Source organism: Pristis pectinata, chromosome 17 (genome assembly GCF_009764475.1).
Source record: "Pristis pectinata isolate sPriPec2 chromosome 17, sPriPec2.1.pri, whole genome shotgun sequence".
Classification (NCBI taxonomy): Eukaryota; Metazoa; Chordata; class Chondrichthyes; order Rhinopristiformes; family Pristidae; genus Pristis; species Pristis pectinata.
The window spans coordinates 29,944,832-29,963,237 of record NC_067421.1 but is presented as its reverse complement, the minus strand read 5'-3'; the positions used below and the strand labels follow the sequence as shown (position 1 = coordinate 29,963,237).

Below are 18,406 nucleotides of genomic sequence, written 5' to 3'. Positions count from 1 at the left end.
TGCTCTTTGACTCACCTCGTGCCTCCACATCCATCATTCCATATGCCGCTGTGGATACAGAGCTGCTCTGATGTTGCAGAAAGTCTCTGGTTGTCCATGGCATTGATATTTGATGAATGATATAATTTCCAAATGCTCCTTCAATAACCTACACTTTAGTTTTAATCTTGTTGTATTTTGTTCTCTACGAAGTTACTTAAGTTCAGTCTACGGCTGTGTAGGCAGTTACTCAGTACGAAAATGTTACGTGATAATGGTACTGGCCACGAGCTTGGGTGAAGACTCTGGTTTTATTACCCTTCATGACCTAAAAAGTTTGCCTCCCTGAAAATTCATTACAAAGATTTTACTGTTTTGGATTCCCTTATCACATGTGGCTAAAGACTTATATAGTTTGGAAACCTATAAGCATAGCATTTCTGTTAGTTGAAGATGTTCTGCAAGTTGATATATTAAATATGCATAGAATAATGACCATACTGCTTCAGTATACACAATGTGCTTCATTTCAGCAGTTACAAAATCACTAAATGCACTGGCAACTCTCTCCCTGGTGAACCACATTGAAATTATAGCTAAGTGTATATAGGTTGGAACATGCAATCCTACCCATGTTTTATTCAAACAAATTTATGCTCAGTCCTACTTCTCACATGCCAGTACTACATCCAATAATGTCTTTTGCATGTTCATTTGGATAGGATTAGAATCTTGGCAGGGCAGATTTTCTTTCAGCAGGTGCACAGAATCAGAGAAGTTAACAGCACAGAAGAAAGCCAGTTGGCTATCAAATGGTTCTGGCTTCTTGCTAAAACATTCATATGCTGGCCATGCCGAACTGTAGTTGGACAACTTTGCAGGATGTGTGAATTGTCATCCATTTCCCACAGTGACAGCGTTGACTCTTTTCAGCAATTTTGTTCACAACAGCAGCAGTGGATACTTTCAGGAGGAGGGCATTCTGTACTCTCTCTTTTTCTGATTCCATCAAGAAGCTCATATCGTTTCTGATCACTAAATGTAGCCTATGTTTACATTGAACTGCATCAGATATCCAGGGCAGAAACTAACCAGCATATATCTTCCTCTCAAGCCTTTACCTGTATTCTACAGCTGTCAGCGTAGCCTTCCACTCATGTCTGCCTCATATGGTGGTCTATCCTTTCCCTTAATAGTATCTTTATTATTCCTCTCAGACCCTCCCTATGGTAGTGATTCCACATTCCAAGTAGTGTTGAATACCGGTTTCACCCTCAGTGGCTTTAAGGACTGAACTACTTAACACGTTTTACTATAGAGCAAACAGTTTGCTCCTCCATTAGAAAATGGGGACCAATACATTGCATTTCTCTTCAAACAGCTGGCAGACTATGGACTGTCCAGTTGTAGAGCATTTACTGATATAACAACTTTACAGGGTTCCCCTGCACTATTTTAGGAATTAATTTGATGCTCAATGCTGTACAAATGTTCTGCCTTTGTTAAATGACCTGTGTTCCCCATTGCATCCTGATCTGCTTCATCATAAACACACTGTTTTGCAGGGAAGTAAAACAGGAAAACTACACTTTCACATGCATACTTAGTAAACAGGAAAACCTGAAGTAATATTCAGTTAAATCTTTCTTGCATTCTCTTTCATAAAAAGAATCCTGATAAAAAGCACATTGGCCAAGAAGATAAAATATCTTTATTAGTCACATGTACATCGAAACACACAGTGAAATACATCTTTTGTGTGGAGTGTTCTGGGGGCAGCCCGCAAGTGTCGCCACGCTTCCGGCGCCAACATAGCATGCCCACAACTTCCTAACCCGTACATCTTTGGAATGTGGGAGAAAATCGGAGCACCCAGAGGAAACCCACTCAGACACGGGGAGAACGTACAAGCTCCTTATAAACAGTGACCGGAATTGAACCCGGGTCGCTGGGGCTGTAATAGCGTTATGCTAACCACTACACTACCGAAACTGAGTCCCCAGTATAATGTCTAGCAAGCATACCTCTGACCAGGTGTGAACAGCCTTGCCGGAAGGAACTATACCACATGATAGCAGCAGCAACAGCAGTATTTTACATGTAGAATAATCTATTTATGTTAGAGCTCTGGGCTTCTTACAAAATCTGTTTTTTTTATATATTTTTGCTGCCGTAGAACTTGGCTACCTCCATGCTGACTTCACACATCACAATATGGCACCAACTTGCAAGAAGGCCCCAGCTAGTCTTAATTAAAGTCATCTCTGCCCACATCCCTGCAGCCATCGTGTCTTTTACAACCTCTACCTCCCTTACTATTGCAAGACATTGCAAGAGATGGCATTTCTGAGGCAGGTTGGTCCAAGTTGTCATGCTTAGTAAATGGATTGCTATACAATTATGGTAATGGCTTTGATAGCACTGAAACCATACCTTCGGATGGTTTTGCAATTACATTTCAAACTGTTTCTCATAGCAATAGCTTACAAGTCAGGTTAAAAAACCAGGAAGCCTTTCCTGCAGCAGAGCTCAGTTTTGTTATGTACTTAATTGCCTCCCTCAGTTTCTCTTTGCCCTCAGTCCCCCCTCCTTTGAAGCTTTTTTCCCCTTCACTCACCACCCCCACTTCCCTTCCTTCCCCCTCTCAATGCCCCCATACTCCCCCATTCCACTCTGCCCCACATTAAAATAATTCACTCACAGGCATCTTCCAGTCATCAAAACTGCGGCAGAAGCAAGTCGTCCTTGACCCTGATGGACTACTTGTAGTGAATCGCAAATCCGTTATTGGCAGCAAATCTGGCATGTTGTGAATCATTTGGTATGGCCAGGGACAACTTTGGACCCTGTTCACTCCCTCGGACTAATAATCACCTGCACAGTGTTCCACTTTGTGACAGTAACAACCCATGGAGAACATAGCATCACCTGCTCTCTGCTGCACCTTCTCTATTTTCAGGGCTGTGAGTCCTCACCTCGCTTTCACTCACATTGTGTGGAGGTTGCTGAGGTCCAACACCTCTACATTTACCATCGTTAAGTGAAGGTGCTGTTCTGTTTCCTGGTTATTGTCCTGTAGAGCTGAGGATTGTGGATAAAAGAATATAATATGACACACCACTCCATTGTGGCTAAGAAAAGGTACATGCACTGTTTTCAAAGTTAGTGCCTGTACACTCGTGCTGTAAATCACTTACAAAGCCTTCCTGGTCTGACCTCTTCCCATTCATTGACAGTGTGTATAATTCCAGATGTCAAGGAAATTAATTGCACAGTTCTGATTACAGTTTTAAAATGTTTATCAATTTTTGCAGTTTCTAATGATGTGCACTAAATTGAGCAATTGTACTGCACAAGATAGATTGCAGTCCTTACGACCAATTTATATTTTTTATATATAAATGAGGGTTTTGTTTTTTTTAAAAATAGTTCTTTTTAAATTAACCTGAATATGTAAGTAACTAGACTAGTGGAGAGACTTGCAAAGCTGTTTTTATCTGTGTTTTTACAGCTCCTTATGGAAGTGGAGCTTTTTTGTGCGTCTCCTGATGTGTTTATTAGGTTTAGTTCAGCATATTTTAAAGTCCTTCACAGGAACTCAGAGTGCCTTTAGGTAGCAGATTAATGGCCTGTAACTTGCTGATTTGTTCACTGTTTGCCAAAACAAGATACTTCAGTGCTTTGGCAAAAAGTGATTGTCTCATCCAACTATTGTCATTGTCACAATTCCAGACTCTTTAAAGGTTGCATTTATTTGACTTTTATTTAGATTAATTATCCAAAAAAAGTCTTATACATTTTTAACAGATGTAAAGGCTTTATGCAGAGGCAAGTTTTTGTTTTCACTTGTGAATAATGTTTGCTTATAACATGGACATATTAGGTTCATATAGTATACTGTGTTTATGGTGTGACTGAGCTCCCTTGAGCTCTTTGGCATGACTCCATGCAATTATTCAGATTGACCTGCTGTGTCAATGTCTTGCACAAATTTGTTTTATGTGTGGGACCCACCAAATTCTTCAGCGTTGATCTGTGGTCCACACTCAGCTGATACTTGTGAAAGGAGTGGTGGGGTGCTGCTTTGATTAAAAAATAATTGGGTGAGGGGGGCAGAAAAAAGTGTTTCTATTGACTACTTCTAAAAATGCTCTTTGCAGAGTGGAAAGGATTGGATTGGCTATAGTGGCCTTTGTGATTGAATAGCTGTCCAATACTTGCTAGTTCTCATTTGACCATGTTGGCAGAGTACGAGAGGAAGCCCGTTATTTGTGAGAGTTTAGCCTGTGTAGAGGAGTAAATTATAGCAGAAATGAAAATAGAAGACGCAAAAAGCAAATAACAAGCATGAAGAACATTAGATGCAGTCTGAATGACAATGTATTAAGTGTTTCAATCTTAGTTTTGTTTCAAGGGAAATCTATTTCATAGACCACAAATGGGGCTGTTATTACTTCCAGTTAATAGAGTGTACCGTGCCCTTTCAGTGTCGGCTCTGTGCCAGTTATATTGTAAAGCAGAGGAAAAGGAGAGGTCTGCATGAGTGGAATGCTCCATTTCAGCTACTTCTCATTTTGTTTTGTCATTTCTTGTTTCCTTTCATTCTCTGGATGTCACTCTGACAAACGGCTGTTTGATTTGCCATGTAAACCACGTCTCAGCTTGGGCACCATGTTCAGCTGGAAAATGATCGGGCTGAGAAACTTTGAAACATCCCTGCAAATGTTAAATAGGCATTAACCTTATTAAGTGGAATTTTTAAGCTTGTATTATGAGAAGCTAATAACATCAGAGTCAGATTTTATGTAAATTTAAAGAAGGACCAAAAGAACATTGTTTCTATTTCAGTTTATAGGTTTCTTCCAACCCTTGACCCACACTGAAGAAAATGAGCATAACAGGACTGGAATGCAAGGCAAGTGCTGTCCCATGAGAGGAATAGTTACCTGCATTACAAACCTAAAGCTGCAGAAAAATAACATTACCCTGTTTGGTTAAAGACTCAGCCTTTTATTAGCAACTTTTTCTTTTTTTTTAGAAGTTTGTAGGTTATACTTCTCCCATCTCCAGTGGTGTGAAATGAAAGTCTCTTTGTTGTCTATAGTTAACTAGCATTCTAGAATGCATCAAGATGGTGGGTCCCTGCTTTGGTCACGTGCTTATTAAACAATTGAAATGTTGCTATTAGAAGTTAAAAATTAAGAAACCAGATTCCACGACACAAGAAACCACCAAGACTGCTAACAACAAGGAAAAATCAGGTAGTGACAAGAACTGCGATAGCAAAGGCTTATAGATTGCGGAAAAAAGAGACCACTGAAGAAAAGACTTCTGCTGGAGAATGACTTATGACCTGCTCCACAAATTTGCAAAGTGCATCTTCTGCACTGCCTCCAACCAAAGCTAACTTCAAGCTCTGGAGGGTATTCCTTATCCTATGAATCAGTGGACTGCTTCTAATCATTGGTTTGTTTTCTAAGTGAGATTGAACATTTTACTTGCACTACCCCAATTGACTCATTTCCTCTAAATTCCTGTTTTTTTTATCTCTTTCTTGTTCATTTTTATTCTTGCTCTCCCCCCTTTTCTCACTTCTATCATAAGACTTCATATATAGTCGTCATAGTTTTGCCTTCACTTTCGAAGAAGAGCTTGCATTGGTTCCCCATTCTGCGGAGGTGCCTCAATAAGTTATTTTCAACACCAACAACTTTGCTCAGCTCCTGTTTTCATACTTCACTGCCCTCTGCTGGAATAATCCCACTCCTTTGTTGTTTCCATTTGTGTCTGAATCGTGAGAGTGCTGCAATCTTTATACATCGGGGTGTTCTTATTTCTTTATTTTTTTAAATGTTTGTTCACTCAGCTTTCTTATTCTGCAGCTGGTAACTCAAGGGCAACTTTTTGATACCTCATCCAAGTGGTCACCCTTCATCTGTGAGTTGCAGTGTACTTTTTTTGAAAGACAAAGAGACCAACCACATCTCTGCTTGATATCCACACAAATGATTTGACTGCCATCAAGGGCTTGAAATTTCAGTAAACATTTGAAATTCCTGTAGGTACTACGTTTAGCACAGTAGTTACTGTGTCGGTGTAAAGTTCCTATCTGCATTGTTCTAATGTGATTGTTAACCCCTTCTGACAGATATGACCCCACAGGGGTTAATTCAACTTTAAATGTACCAACATCTCTGTCCCCAGTGCCATTTGAATCGATTGTTCTGCCAAGCAGGGTCATATCTGTTCATCTCAGTAAAATATTTTCAACTGATAAATAAATAAGCAGTGCCAAATTGGATGTAGTTCAAAAATTCTTTCCTAATTTATTTCTGTAAATATTTTGGCTTAAGTTTTGCAAAACACTCTTTTCCTTAAACCCCCTAAAGCTATCGTGTGGGATTTGTTTCATTACATTTTGTTTAGCTGACCTTATTCCAAAAGAGATTTCTCAAGCTTAAATACAATATTGTGGAACACTTCTTAGAGCAGAAATGATGTGGACCTCTATTAACAGTGCTTTTCAATATAAAACTAATTTCTTAAGAACTCCACAACTGATTTTTAGACTATTTTGAAGAGAAGTAGGATCTTGCAGCTCCCCGGTAAAACAACAGTGACTAGTGTCAGATAACAAAGGCTTGCTTTTGAGTTTCCTTGATGTGAGGATCTCTCTCCAAGCTCTCGGCAAACCTATCAGTATCTCTCGCAAGTTTTGGTGCTGCTGTTGGAGAATGAGTAAAGTTTGCTGATGAACTTTTCCATGCAAGTGATATCTTATCCTCTGGATGCTTTGCACAGTTGTGAATCACATATGCTCTGCAGTTACTCTGCAGTAACCCATCAACCTTATATTTCAACCACTTAATGACAGAGTGAGCCTGCTCCAAGATTTACTGTTGGTGGCGTCAGCACTGCAGGGAGGCTTGCATTTCACTGCGAATGTCTAACTTTTCTCTTGTTTAATGAATTACACTCGAGATATGAAGTGAATGCTATCCTTGCAAAAATTGAATGTGCTTCTTGCCATTCAACTTGAGGATTGAAACAGCCAAACGTCATGAGAAAGAACCTGAAAATTCCTTCACAAAGGGCATTTTATTTTCTACCTTCATGAGTTTTGCATTAAAGCATTATCAATATTTAGCACAGTACATAAAGAATATAACCAACATCTTCAGGACAAGCCAATAGATTTGAGAGCACTCTAAGTGGAAGGATTGCATATCTAAACAACAGCATTGGGTCATGAGGGAGTACTGTATGCCTGAGGTACTGTAAATAGGTACGAAGAATAATGTACATGGAGCTGAGAGGCCAGTGGATGCAAAATACTTGGGAAGGTTGATGTGGACATTGGGGTACTTTGAGTGGGAGGGAAAATTTTTCAATTTCCCTGAGGTAATGTGAATCATGTGAGGAGTATAGTATGAACACTGAGGTACTGTAAATTGTGTCGGATGGGGAGAGTACATTCTGAGATATTGTGAATAGTGTGGCAAGAGCAGTGTGCACCCTGAGTCATGGTGGGTGGTTAGTACAGAGTAATGTGCACCTGGGGGATAGTTTAATAAGGAACACCATTGTTCAAATAGTGGACAAAACAGCATGATGGGAATGAATTATTAATATTGTACAATGCAATTTGGATCCAGTAAAGAAAAAGAACTCAAATAAAATATAAGCTGTCTCTTGAAAATCTTAAATATGCATTGTACAATGACTTTTTTTTAAGATGCCTTTTTATGGAGCTACTTGAAAGGCTTCTGATGATTATTATTTGAGAGAACAAAACTGATCTCAGAAGATTTGAAACAAGTGGAAAAATTTGATATTGAAATGCTTGAATTTGGTGACATATCTGAACCCATCTGGGTTAGCTTAATGTCAGCTGGGTGAAACTCAAAAAATCGGCATGTTCATTATTGCTGCATATCATTTAAAGAAATAAATTGTGTTTATGTAGTTCCTTTTTTGACCTCAAATTCTCAAAGCGCTTTAAAGTCAATTAAATATTTAAAATCACATCTCCATTAAGTCATTCAAATAGCTTCTCATGTTTTTCTCTATATAACATCTTATGAAGAAACCTCTTGAAATTACCCCAACGTCTAATCTAATCTAATCTAATCAGTCAGCCGCTCCATCGTGTTGGCACTGCCGGCTATGTAATTAGTAGTAAAATTACGTTTTAACACACCAGCATTTAAAAACTGTGGCCTCTTTATTTCATTACCATGAGTTTCCAATCCAGTTGATTTTGCAGAGCTATTGTTTTGGGAAGAGGAGATGTTTTGCTTATATTACTGTGATCTTAGAATCAATCTCAATTTCATTAGCAACTCTTTCTGGTTTACCAACAGATTCAGCTTTTCCTTTGAATATCTGTCACCACTTTTAAAATAAATATTCTTTGTGTATAAATAACAATGTTGTTCTTTATTTAATCCTTATTGTATAACATGCCTTCTTTTGAAATTACTTTGACCTTCCAGCAGTCCACATGGCTCACAATACAGTGTGACAGTCACTGCTGCAGTACAACTTGTCTTATTGCTTAATACTGTTGTACTGTCTGCCTTACTCAGAGAAATGAGAACCTAAGCGACCTGCACCCATCTGTTAAAAGCCCACAACTTTCTGTGCCGTCTCGGGTGTACCTTTTGTTAAACTTGCAGAGCTTTTGATGCAGTACTGTCACATCACCATGATAGCTGCTTTACCTAGATTTTCACCACCCAGTAAGTGATGCACAGTTTGCTATAAGCACTAACTGATGGTTCAGCATAGACTGTACTGTCTGGGTTATCATAATCTCATTATACAGCAAACAGTAGGGACTGTCCAGTATCCAGCAATGTCAGTTCTTTTACTGCAGGCTGGTATAAGTCTGTCGGTAGGATGAAGTAATGTGCTTTTGCACCCTCCTTGTCCTTGATGCGGTTTGTGTTCTCCAAGTGCAGATTGCACGCATTGCCATAAAAATTGCTGTCCTTTACGTATTGCTTGGATAGGTGCATCTCCAACAATTTTCGAGAAGCTTGCCAACATCCAGGACAAAGCAGCCTGTTTGATTGGCACCCCGTCCACCACCCTAACCAATTATTTCCTTCATCACCCGTGTACCGTCTACAAAATGCACTGCTGTTACTCGCCCGGGTTATTCCAACATCACATCCCAAACCTGCGACCCAAGAAGGATGAGGGCAGCAGTGCACCATCACCTGCTGGTTCTCTCTCGAGTCACACACGGTCCTGGTTTGGAAATTTATCACCTTCATCATTGCTGGGTCTAAATACTGGATCTTCCTATCCAGTAGCACTATGTGCAAATGCCTTCATCAGAAAGACTGCTGCCATTCACCACCTTCTCGAGCGCCATTAGGAGTGGGTAGAAACACTGGTCTTGCCAGTGATCTCCATGTCCTGGAAAATGAATATTTTAAAAAAACGTCTGCTTCAAATAAAGAATGCCTCATTGCTATAAATGAATTGCTGTTCTCTACAGTTTGGCTTCTTCCTTTAGCAGTTAATGCTGAATCAATCATTCTTGTTATCTAAAGGCTGGTTTATGCTTATGCAATCAATAAAGATGCACAGATCCAAATTTTTAGTTGCATTTCAATCCAAATCTACTGCAAAGAATAAAAATTGACTGTAGATACATTTAAAGTCTATATTTCATCACAGAAATGCTCATACTTAAATCTGTACTTCAGCTGACATTGGTGATGACAGTAATTGGAGTTCTCTCACCCACTGCCTTTCAAGATAACAGTTCACTTCTTAATCTCCAGTGCCATCTAGTGTTTGAATGTCGATAGAGCAGTGTCAAATACGGCCTCGTTGTAAATGTGTAACGGATTCTGCCATGTTATTTGAAGGAGTGGATGTATAGGTTGTGGAGCAGAAATATTCTGTTCATTATCAATAATCAAATTGGCCAGAGCTTGCAGCTATGACTGAATTGTTTAATGAGCATGGTGTAAGCTCTGATGATGATCAGAATTGTGAGGAATAAAGCAACTTATAGAAAATTGCCCTTATTTATTTGGCCAGTAAATATTGTCAGTTAAATTCCTTTCTGGTAAAGTATCAAACAAAATCCATAATTTCCGTTGCTCAACTTCAGTCTACATTCACAGAAAGAATGGCTACACTTCCAGTCAGAAGACTGGAAGAAGTCAGAAGTCAGAAGAATCTGCCAATGATTTAACTGATTTAATATTGTTGTAATCTACACCCAAGAATTTCCATATGTTGATTTTCAACTATCATTTATTTATTTGAGTGACTCAAATGTTTGCATTAGTGTGAGTTTAGCTGAACTTCAATAATGACACAGCTAGGAGTGCTGCTGACTCAGTTCCAGCAACCCGGGTTCAATCCTGACCTCTGGTGCCATCTGTGTGGAGTTTGCAAGTTCTCCCTGTGACTGCATGGACTTCCTCTGGATGCTCGGGTTTCCTCCCCTGTCTCAAGCACATGTGAGTTGCCAGTTTGATGAGTCACTGTAGGTTGCTCCTAATCTAGGTGAATGGTAGAATATGGAGGAGAGGAAGAGAATGCAAGGAAAATAAAAGGGTTTAGGGTAGAATTAGGGTAGAATAGGTGTTTGATGTCAGCATGGACTCAGGGGACCGAAGGGCCTGTTCCCATGATGTATCTCTCTATGAATCTGTACCTAATATTGGAGAGTTCCTACCAGCTGAGTTTGACCTGCCAGCCATGGAATAACACTTGCACTACATATGCAGCATATAATAACCTGTGTAGTCAGAGGAAGGCTCGGTGACAGTGGTAGACTTTTAATTTAATTAATACTCCGATTAGTCTTTGGTGATTTCAGCAATGGTGGCATTAGATTTCATCTTGCTAACTCGTGTTACAATATAATTGTTATTTCTAAGTACTAGAGGGTGTAGCTTTACAGTGAGGGAGAGCTTAAAGGAGATTTACGAGATAAGTTTTTTTGCACAAGGAGTGGTGGGTGCCTGGAACGCTGGCAGGGGAGGTGATGGAGGCAGGTATGACAGTAATGTTTAAGACGCGTCTAGACAGATGTGAACAGGGAGGGAATGGGAGGATATAGACCATGTGCAGGCAGATGTGCAGTTTAAATTGGCACTATGTTTGGTACAGACATTGCGCTGAAGGACCTGTTCCTGTGCTGTACTGTTCTATGTTCTGTGAAAACAATAAAGCAAAAAAATGAGTAGTTGTTTTAAGGGCTAGGGCTGGCTGTCATAATGGTGTGAACGTGATTACATAATGTTAATTTCAGAGAGTTAGTATTGGTCGGTTGGTGGGGGTGGAGAGCAGAGGGATGACATACCTCTGAAGCACTCAACAATCAGGAAAGGAAGTAAAATACTGAACTAAATGAGCTGCAGCATAGAAAAAAGTATCCTCAGGTTGAACAGTGTTCAGTTCTTCTGCCACTTTGAGCATCACATCTCATTTGGTCACTTTGGAAACAATGCAAAGACGGAAAGTTGTGGATTTTCTTTAACACCTTTTACAACCTTGCAGTACTGCAAAGGATCTTGCAGGCAAAGATGTACTTTCTCCTGAAGTATGCAGGCAAATTTCATATAAGTTTCTAGAGTAGCAGAAATATAATCTGCCTTGATGGTGTTGTTTGAGGGAAGAGCGTTGGACAGAACACCAGGGATACCTTCCCGCCTCTTCTTCAAAATAGTGACGTGCAATATCTATGTCCACCTGAGAGCAAGTGGAGCCTCAGCATAAAAACTCTCGCAAAAACTTCACCTCTGACAGTGCAGCATTTTCTTGGCGTTGTGCTGGAGTGCAAATCTTTGGAGCGGCCACGTGAACTTGCAACAGTCTCACATAGAGGTGAATGCACTGCTAACAGAGCCACTAAGATGTACTGAGGAGGAATGGAACAAATCTCTTGCATTTCTGCGCTGAATTATGATACAAGACAAGAAAAAGACATGAACTTCTTAGCCTTGAAAAGAACTGACCACCAGGGAACTTCAGAACAGTACACATGGTAGTGATTAGTGCAGAAAAGGTAAATTTAAAGCATCACTTTAAGCTCTGTCAGCTGGGAGAAAGAGACCAATTCAAACTCACAGTAGGCTAATTTAAGTCATTCTTATCAACATGTGTGAAGAGAAAACACAGCTTGTCTCAAAGATAAGTGTTTTCCAGTATTGCAATGTGTCCTATGATGGTTTTATATTCAGGAACCGGTATCAATGAATTTGTGCAACACATTACAGACTGAAAAGAGAAATAACTTGGCCTTGTTCCTTGATAATATCTGATCTATGTACAGCAGTTATCAATAAGGAAAATAATGTACAGAGATGCATCTGGAGGCTTTGGGTAAAAAAAATCAGAAAATGTTTTATTAACATTTGTGGTATAGAAAGGAACTGAAAAGGCCTTTATTGCAAGAGGGTTTGAGCACAAGAGGAAAGCCATCTTACTCTAATTTTTGAGCCCTGGTGAAATTGCACTCAGAATATCATAGGTCTGGTCTCCTGGTCCATGAAAGGATGTACTTGTGGTAGAAGAAGTGCAATGAAGTTTCATCAGATTGATTCCTTGGATGGGGGTATTTTCATATGAGGGAAGATTAGGCAGACTGAGCCTATGGTCCCTTGGGTTTAGCAAAAAGAGCAGTGACCACATTGAGATGTACCACATTCTTAGCAAGACTTGACAGGGTAAATGATTGGGGTGTCTAGAACCTGGAGTCACAGTCTCAAAATAAGGGGTCGGCCAGTCAGGAAAGAGATGAGAAGCAGTTTTTTTCACTCAGATCATAGGAATTCTTTACCAAAGAAGGTTGTGGAGTCTTAGCTTAGAGCTTTCTGAATCAAGTGATTATAGGACAAGTACAGGAAAGTGATGCTGAGGTAAGAGATCAGCTATGATCATATTGAATGGTAGAGCAGGCGTGGAGGGGCAGAATGGCCTGCTCATCCTCCTGTCCTTCGTGTTCTTACTTGCAGCAACAGATACTCTTGTCTCCAATACAACATTGATTTATTGGAAAGGCTTGGAGAAGAGTGATACAATTGTTTAGTTGGGATTTTTTTTACTTGTTTGGAGAAGAATTCTTTAAACTGTCAAGTTATTTTATAGAAAATTAGCTTTAAGACCATAGGTCACAAGTGCAAATTATTATTTCCTTCACATGGTATGGTGTATAAATGGAACAGGTTCCAGATGATTTGGAAGTTGTTGGCATCTTCCAAAAGAAGCTAATTTGAGATTAACTAAAACACAAAAAATTCTGCAGATGCTGGAAGCTGGAGCAATACACAAAAAGTGCTGGAGGAACTCAGCAGGTCAGGCAGCATCCGTGGAGGGAAATGAACAGTCGACGTTTCGGGTTGAGACCCTTCATCAGGACTGGAAGGGAAGAGGGCAGAAGCCAGAATGGGAGGAGGGGGAGGAGCACGCACGGGCAGGGAATAGGTGAGTCCAGGTGAGGGGGGATGGTAGGTGGGTGGGGGAGGGGGGAGAAGATGTAATAAGCTGAGAGGTGATAGGTAGAAGAGGCAAAGGGCTGAGAGTCATATGGACATTACAGTATAGTTTTTGTGGGAGAGGGCATAGATAGAGGATGTGATGTGTGAATAAAGTGTGTTTGTGGAAGGACGGAGAATTGGAGAATCATCAGACTTTGTATTTGAGTGGAATTGCTGAGCAGATGTCGGTATCTTTATGCAAACATTTAGGTTCATTTGTTGGGGACTATGACATAGTTATGTGGAGCCAAAATTGGATATAAGATTTCTGAGTCAAAACAAAATTGCTTGAGAAATATGAAGATTTGGGTATTTTATCCAGTGGTAATTTGTTATGAGAGGCAAGATATCATTGGTCAGTGTTGAAAGTAAAATTGAAAGTCAGTGAGGAGGGTGATACTCCGTACATTTACACTTGACTTGTAAAGAATATTTGCACACACAATGAGAAAAACATACTGTATATTTGGTTCAGTGATTTGAGTCCTCCATGAACTTAATAGAAGCACAAAACACAAGCTGAGAATCTTGTTCTGAGCATGTTATTATTATTTCCTTCAGAAGCTGCCAAAGTATGAGCAGCCTGTTCAGCAGCAACACATCAAGTCTTCAAGATTCCACCTCGTCCCTTCCCCGAAAACAGAGCTCTGCCAATAAACAACCTCTTCGTGCCCTCTACGACCTTCTCATCTCACCTATGGAAGGGGTAAGTGAATAATGCACCAGATCGAATTCATTATTTTGTCATCTTATGAATGTTCCGATTATATGCATATGTTGTCATCATAAGAAGTCACCAGGTGTTGGTAACACACTTCAATAAAAAAGAAAAAAAGAAAAAAGAATATAAGCAACTGTGGAACATGGAAGATTTGCATTAGGATGCATGTAGAGGCAATATGGGAACAAATTGGTACATATAAAGGGTACAGAATAGAAAAATAAGTAATATACAGTAGACCAGAAAGTTCTGCCAGCCGGCCAAGGATCTGTGAAGGACTGCCCATCAGCTGTGGTATATGCAGCAGCACTGTGAAGACTTGCATGCAGCATGGAGATCAGGAATACACTAGAGATCAGATATGCACACACCTGACCTCTCACTCTGCTCCTGGACTAGTCACTGAGTCTAAGGCTGTTCTGTGAGCTGCTGAGCCAAGGGCCAGGTGCACTACAAATGTGGCCAGTCATCTTCACACCAGCCACTGCTGACGCATCCAGCACAGCCTCCTTCATTTGAATGGGGTTGGTGACCTCCATTTACATGTTTTTTTCTTTATTTCATGTACTTTCAAATAAATTTGCCTGCTTTTGGCAATGACACCAGCAGTGCACCAGCAGCTCATTGACGGCATAAATTCAGTGCAGGAGGCTAATGCGGTGGTGACTGCTCAGCATGGATGTACTCAGTTGGGCCTGTTCCAATGAAGATACATATTAGGTCAGATAAGCCTATCCATAGAAATAGCGAAGAACTTTTTTTCCAGCCAGCTGCCAAAAACTGTGAATGTCTTTGAATGTTTGTGACTTTAAGAAGCATGTTATATGGACATTGGAGCATTGCAGGAAGTAAAACCAACAGCCCAGAATTTGCTAGTGGCAGTGAACTGCTCATCCACTCATTTAATCCATTCTTACCTTTAGAGAATCTAGCGGCCCGGGTTCAATTCCTGCCGCTGTCTGTAAGGAGTTTGTACGTTCACCCTGTGTCTGCGTGGGTTTCCTCTGGGTGCTCCGGTTTCCTCCCACATTCCAAAGACATAGGGGTTAGGAAGTTGTGGGCATGCTATGTTGGCGCCGGAAGCGTGGCAACACTTGCGGGCTGCCCCCAGAACATTCTATGCAAAAGATGTATTTTACCGTGTGTTTTGATTGGTATTGGTTTATTATTGTCACTTGTACCGAGGTACAGTGAAAAGCTTGTCTTACAAACCGATTGTACAGGCCAATTCATTACACAGTGCAGTTACATTGAGTTAGTACAAAGTGCATTGATGTATTACAGGTAAAAACAGTAGCAGTACAGAGTAAAGTGTCACAGCTACAGAGAAAGTGCGCAGTGCAATAAGGTGCAAGGTCACAACAAGGTAGATCGTGAAGTCATAGTCCATCTCATTGTATAAAGGAACCGTTCAATGGTCTTATCACAGTGGGTAGAAGCTGTCCTTAAGTCTGGTGCTATGTGCCCTCAGGCACCTGTATCTTCTACCCAATGGAAGTGGAGAAGAGAGAGAATGTCCCGGGTGGGAGGGGTCTTTGATTATGCTGGCTGCTACACCAAGACAACGAGAGGTAAAGACAGAGTCCAAGGAGGGGAGGCTGGTGTCTGTAATGCGCTGGGCTGTGTCCACAACTCTCTGCAGCTTCTTGCGATCCTGGGCAGAGCAGTTGCCATACCAAGCTATGATACATCCAGATAGGATGCTTTCTATGGTGCATCAGTAAAAGTTGGTGAGGGTCAAAGGGAACAAACCAAATTTCTTAGCCTCCGGAGGAAGTAGAGGCGCTGGTGAGCTTTCTTGGCTGTTGGTGATGTTCACACCCAGGAACTTGAAGCTGTCAACCCTCTCGACCTCAGCACCATTGATGTAGACAGGTGCATGTACACCGCCACCTTTCCTGAAGTCAATGACCAGCTCTTTAGTTTTGTTGACATCGAGCGAAAGGTTGTTGTCATGACACCATTCCACTAAGCTCTCTATCTCCTTCCTGTACTCCGACTCATCGCTGTTTGAAATACGGCCTACAACAGGTGGTATAATAGAACCACCGGCACAAAACAGGCCCTTCAGCCCACCATGTTGTGCTGTCCATCAAACCACCCTCACACTATCTAACCCTTTCCTCCCGCATATCCCTCTATCTCACATTCCTCCATGTGCCTACCCAACAAACTCTTGGACCTGTCCAATGTATCTGCCTCCACCACCACCCCAGGCAGTGCATTCCATGCACCAACCACTCTCTGGGTGAAAAATCTCCCCCTGACATCTCCCCTGAACCTCCCACCCATAACCTTAAAGACATGCCCTCTCGTCTTGAGCATTGGTGCCCTGGGAAGGAGGCGCTGGCTGTCTACTCTATCTATTCCTCTCAATATTTTATATACCTCTATCATATCTCCTCTCATCCTCCTCCTTTCCAGTGAATAAAGCCCTAGCACCTTAAGCCTGTGCTCATATTCCATACGCTCTAATCCAGGCAGCATCCTGGTAAATCTCCTCTGCACCCTCTCCAACGCCTCCACATCCTTCCTATAATGCGGCGACCAAAACTGAACACAGTACTCTAAGTGTGGTCTAACTAGAGTTTTGTAAAGCTGCATCATCACTTCGCGGCTCTTAAACTCAATCCCACGACTTATGAAAGCTAACATCCCATAGGCCTTCTTAACTGCTCTATCCACCTGTGAGGCAACTTTCAGTGAACTGTGATTATGAATCCCCAGATCCCTCTGCTCCTCTACACTGCCAAGTACCTTGCCATTTACCTTGTACTCTGTCCTGGAGTTTGTCCTTCCAAAGTGTACCACCTCACACTTCTCCGGATTGAACTCCATCTGCCACTTGTCAGCCCAGCTCTGCATCCTATCAATATCCCTCTGTAAGTTCCGACAGCCCTCCACACTATCCACAACACCGCCTATCTTAGTGTCGTCCGCAAACTTACTAACCCAGCCTTCCACCCCCTCATCTAAGTCATCTATAAATATCACAAAAAGTAGAGGTCCCAGAACCGATCCCTGTGGGACACCACTAGTCACTGCCCTCCCATCTGAGGGCACTCCTTCCACCACAACCCTCTGCTTTCTACAGGCAAGCCAATTCTTAATCCACACAGCCAAGCTTCCCTGGATCCCTTGGCCTCTGACCTTCTGAAGAAGCCTACCATGAGGTACCTTATCAAACACCTTACTAAAATCCATATAGAACACATCCACCGCACTATCCTCATCAATCTTCCTCATCACCTCCTCAAAGAACTCTATCAGGCTTGTGAGGCAAGATCTTCCCTTCACAAAGCCATGCTGGCTGTCCCTAATCAGTCCATTATTCTCCAGGTGTTCATAGATCCTATCCCTTAGAATCCTTTCTAACAGCTTACCCACCACAGACGTAAGGCTCACCGGTCTGTAATTCCCTGGACTATCCCTACTACCTTTTTTGAACAAGGGGACAACATTCGCCACCCTCCAATCCTCCGGCACCATCCCCGTGGACAACAAGGACTCGAAGATCCTTACCAGCGGTTCAACAATCTCCTCCCTCGCCTCTCGAAGCAGCCTGGGGAAAATCCCGTCAGGCCCCGGAGATTTATCTGTCTTGATATTATTTAACAACTTCAACACATCCTCTCTCTTGATATCTACAACCTTGAGAACATTACCCTTACTAGCACTCCCTTCCGCGTCATCAAGACCCCTCTCCTTGGTGAATACCGAAGAGAAGTATTCATTGAGAACTTCTCCCACTTCCGCCGCCTCCAGGCACATCCTCCCACCTTTGTCTTTAATTGGACCTACCTTTACCCTAGCCATCCTCCTACCCTTCACGTAGGTGAAAAAGGCCTTGGGATTTTCCTTAACCTTACTAGCCAATGCCTTTTCATGTCCCCTTCTAGCTCTCCTCAGCCTTTTCTTAAGATCCTTCCTCGCTACTCTATATTCCTCACAGGCCCTGTCTGAACTTTGCTGCTTATACCTTACGTATGCTACCTTCTTCTCCCTAACTAGTCGTTCAACCTCTCTCGTCACCCACGGCTCCTTCACCCTGCCATTCCTTCTCTGCCTCACCGGGACATATTTATCCCTAACATCCTGCATAAGATCCCTGAACATCGACCACATCTCCATGGTACATTTCCCTTCAAAAAGGACATCCCACTTTACACTCCCAAGTTCTCTCCTTATAGCCTCG

General features: G+C 41.5%; 1 protein-coding gene across 1 annotated transcript in view; it reads left to right on the top strand.

Moving 5' to 3' along the window:
• The window catches only part of LOC127579325 (tetratricopeptide repeat protein 28-like), a 603,896-nt gene that overhangs the window by 503,583 nt on the left and 81,907 nt on the right, over positions 1-18,406 (top strand). The window contains 1 exon segment of the mRNA XM_052032043.1: positions 14,052-14,196. Within this exon segment, the coding sequence (XP_051888003.1) occupies positions 14,052-14,196 (145 nt within the window).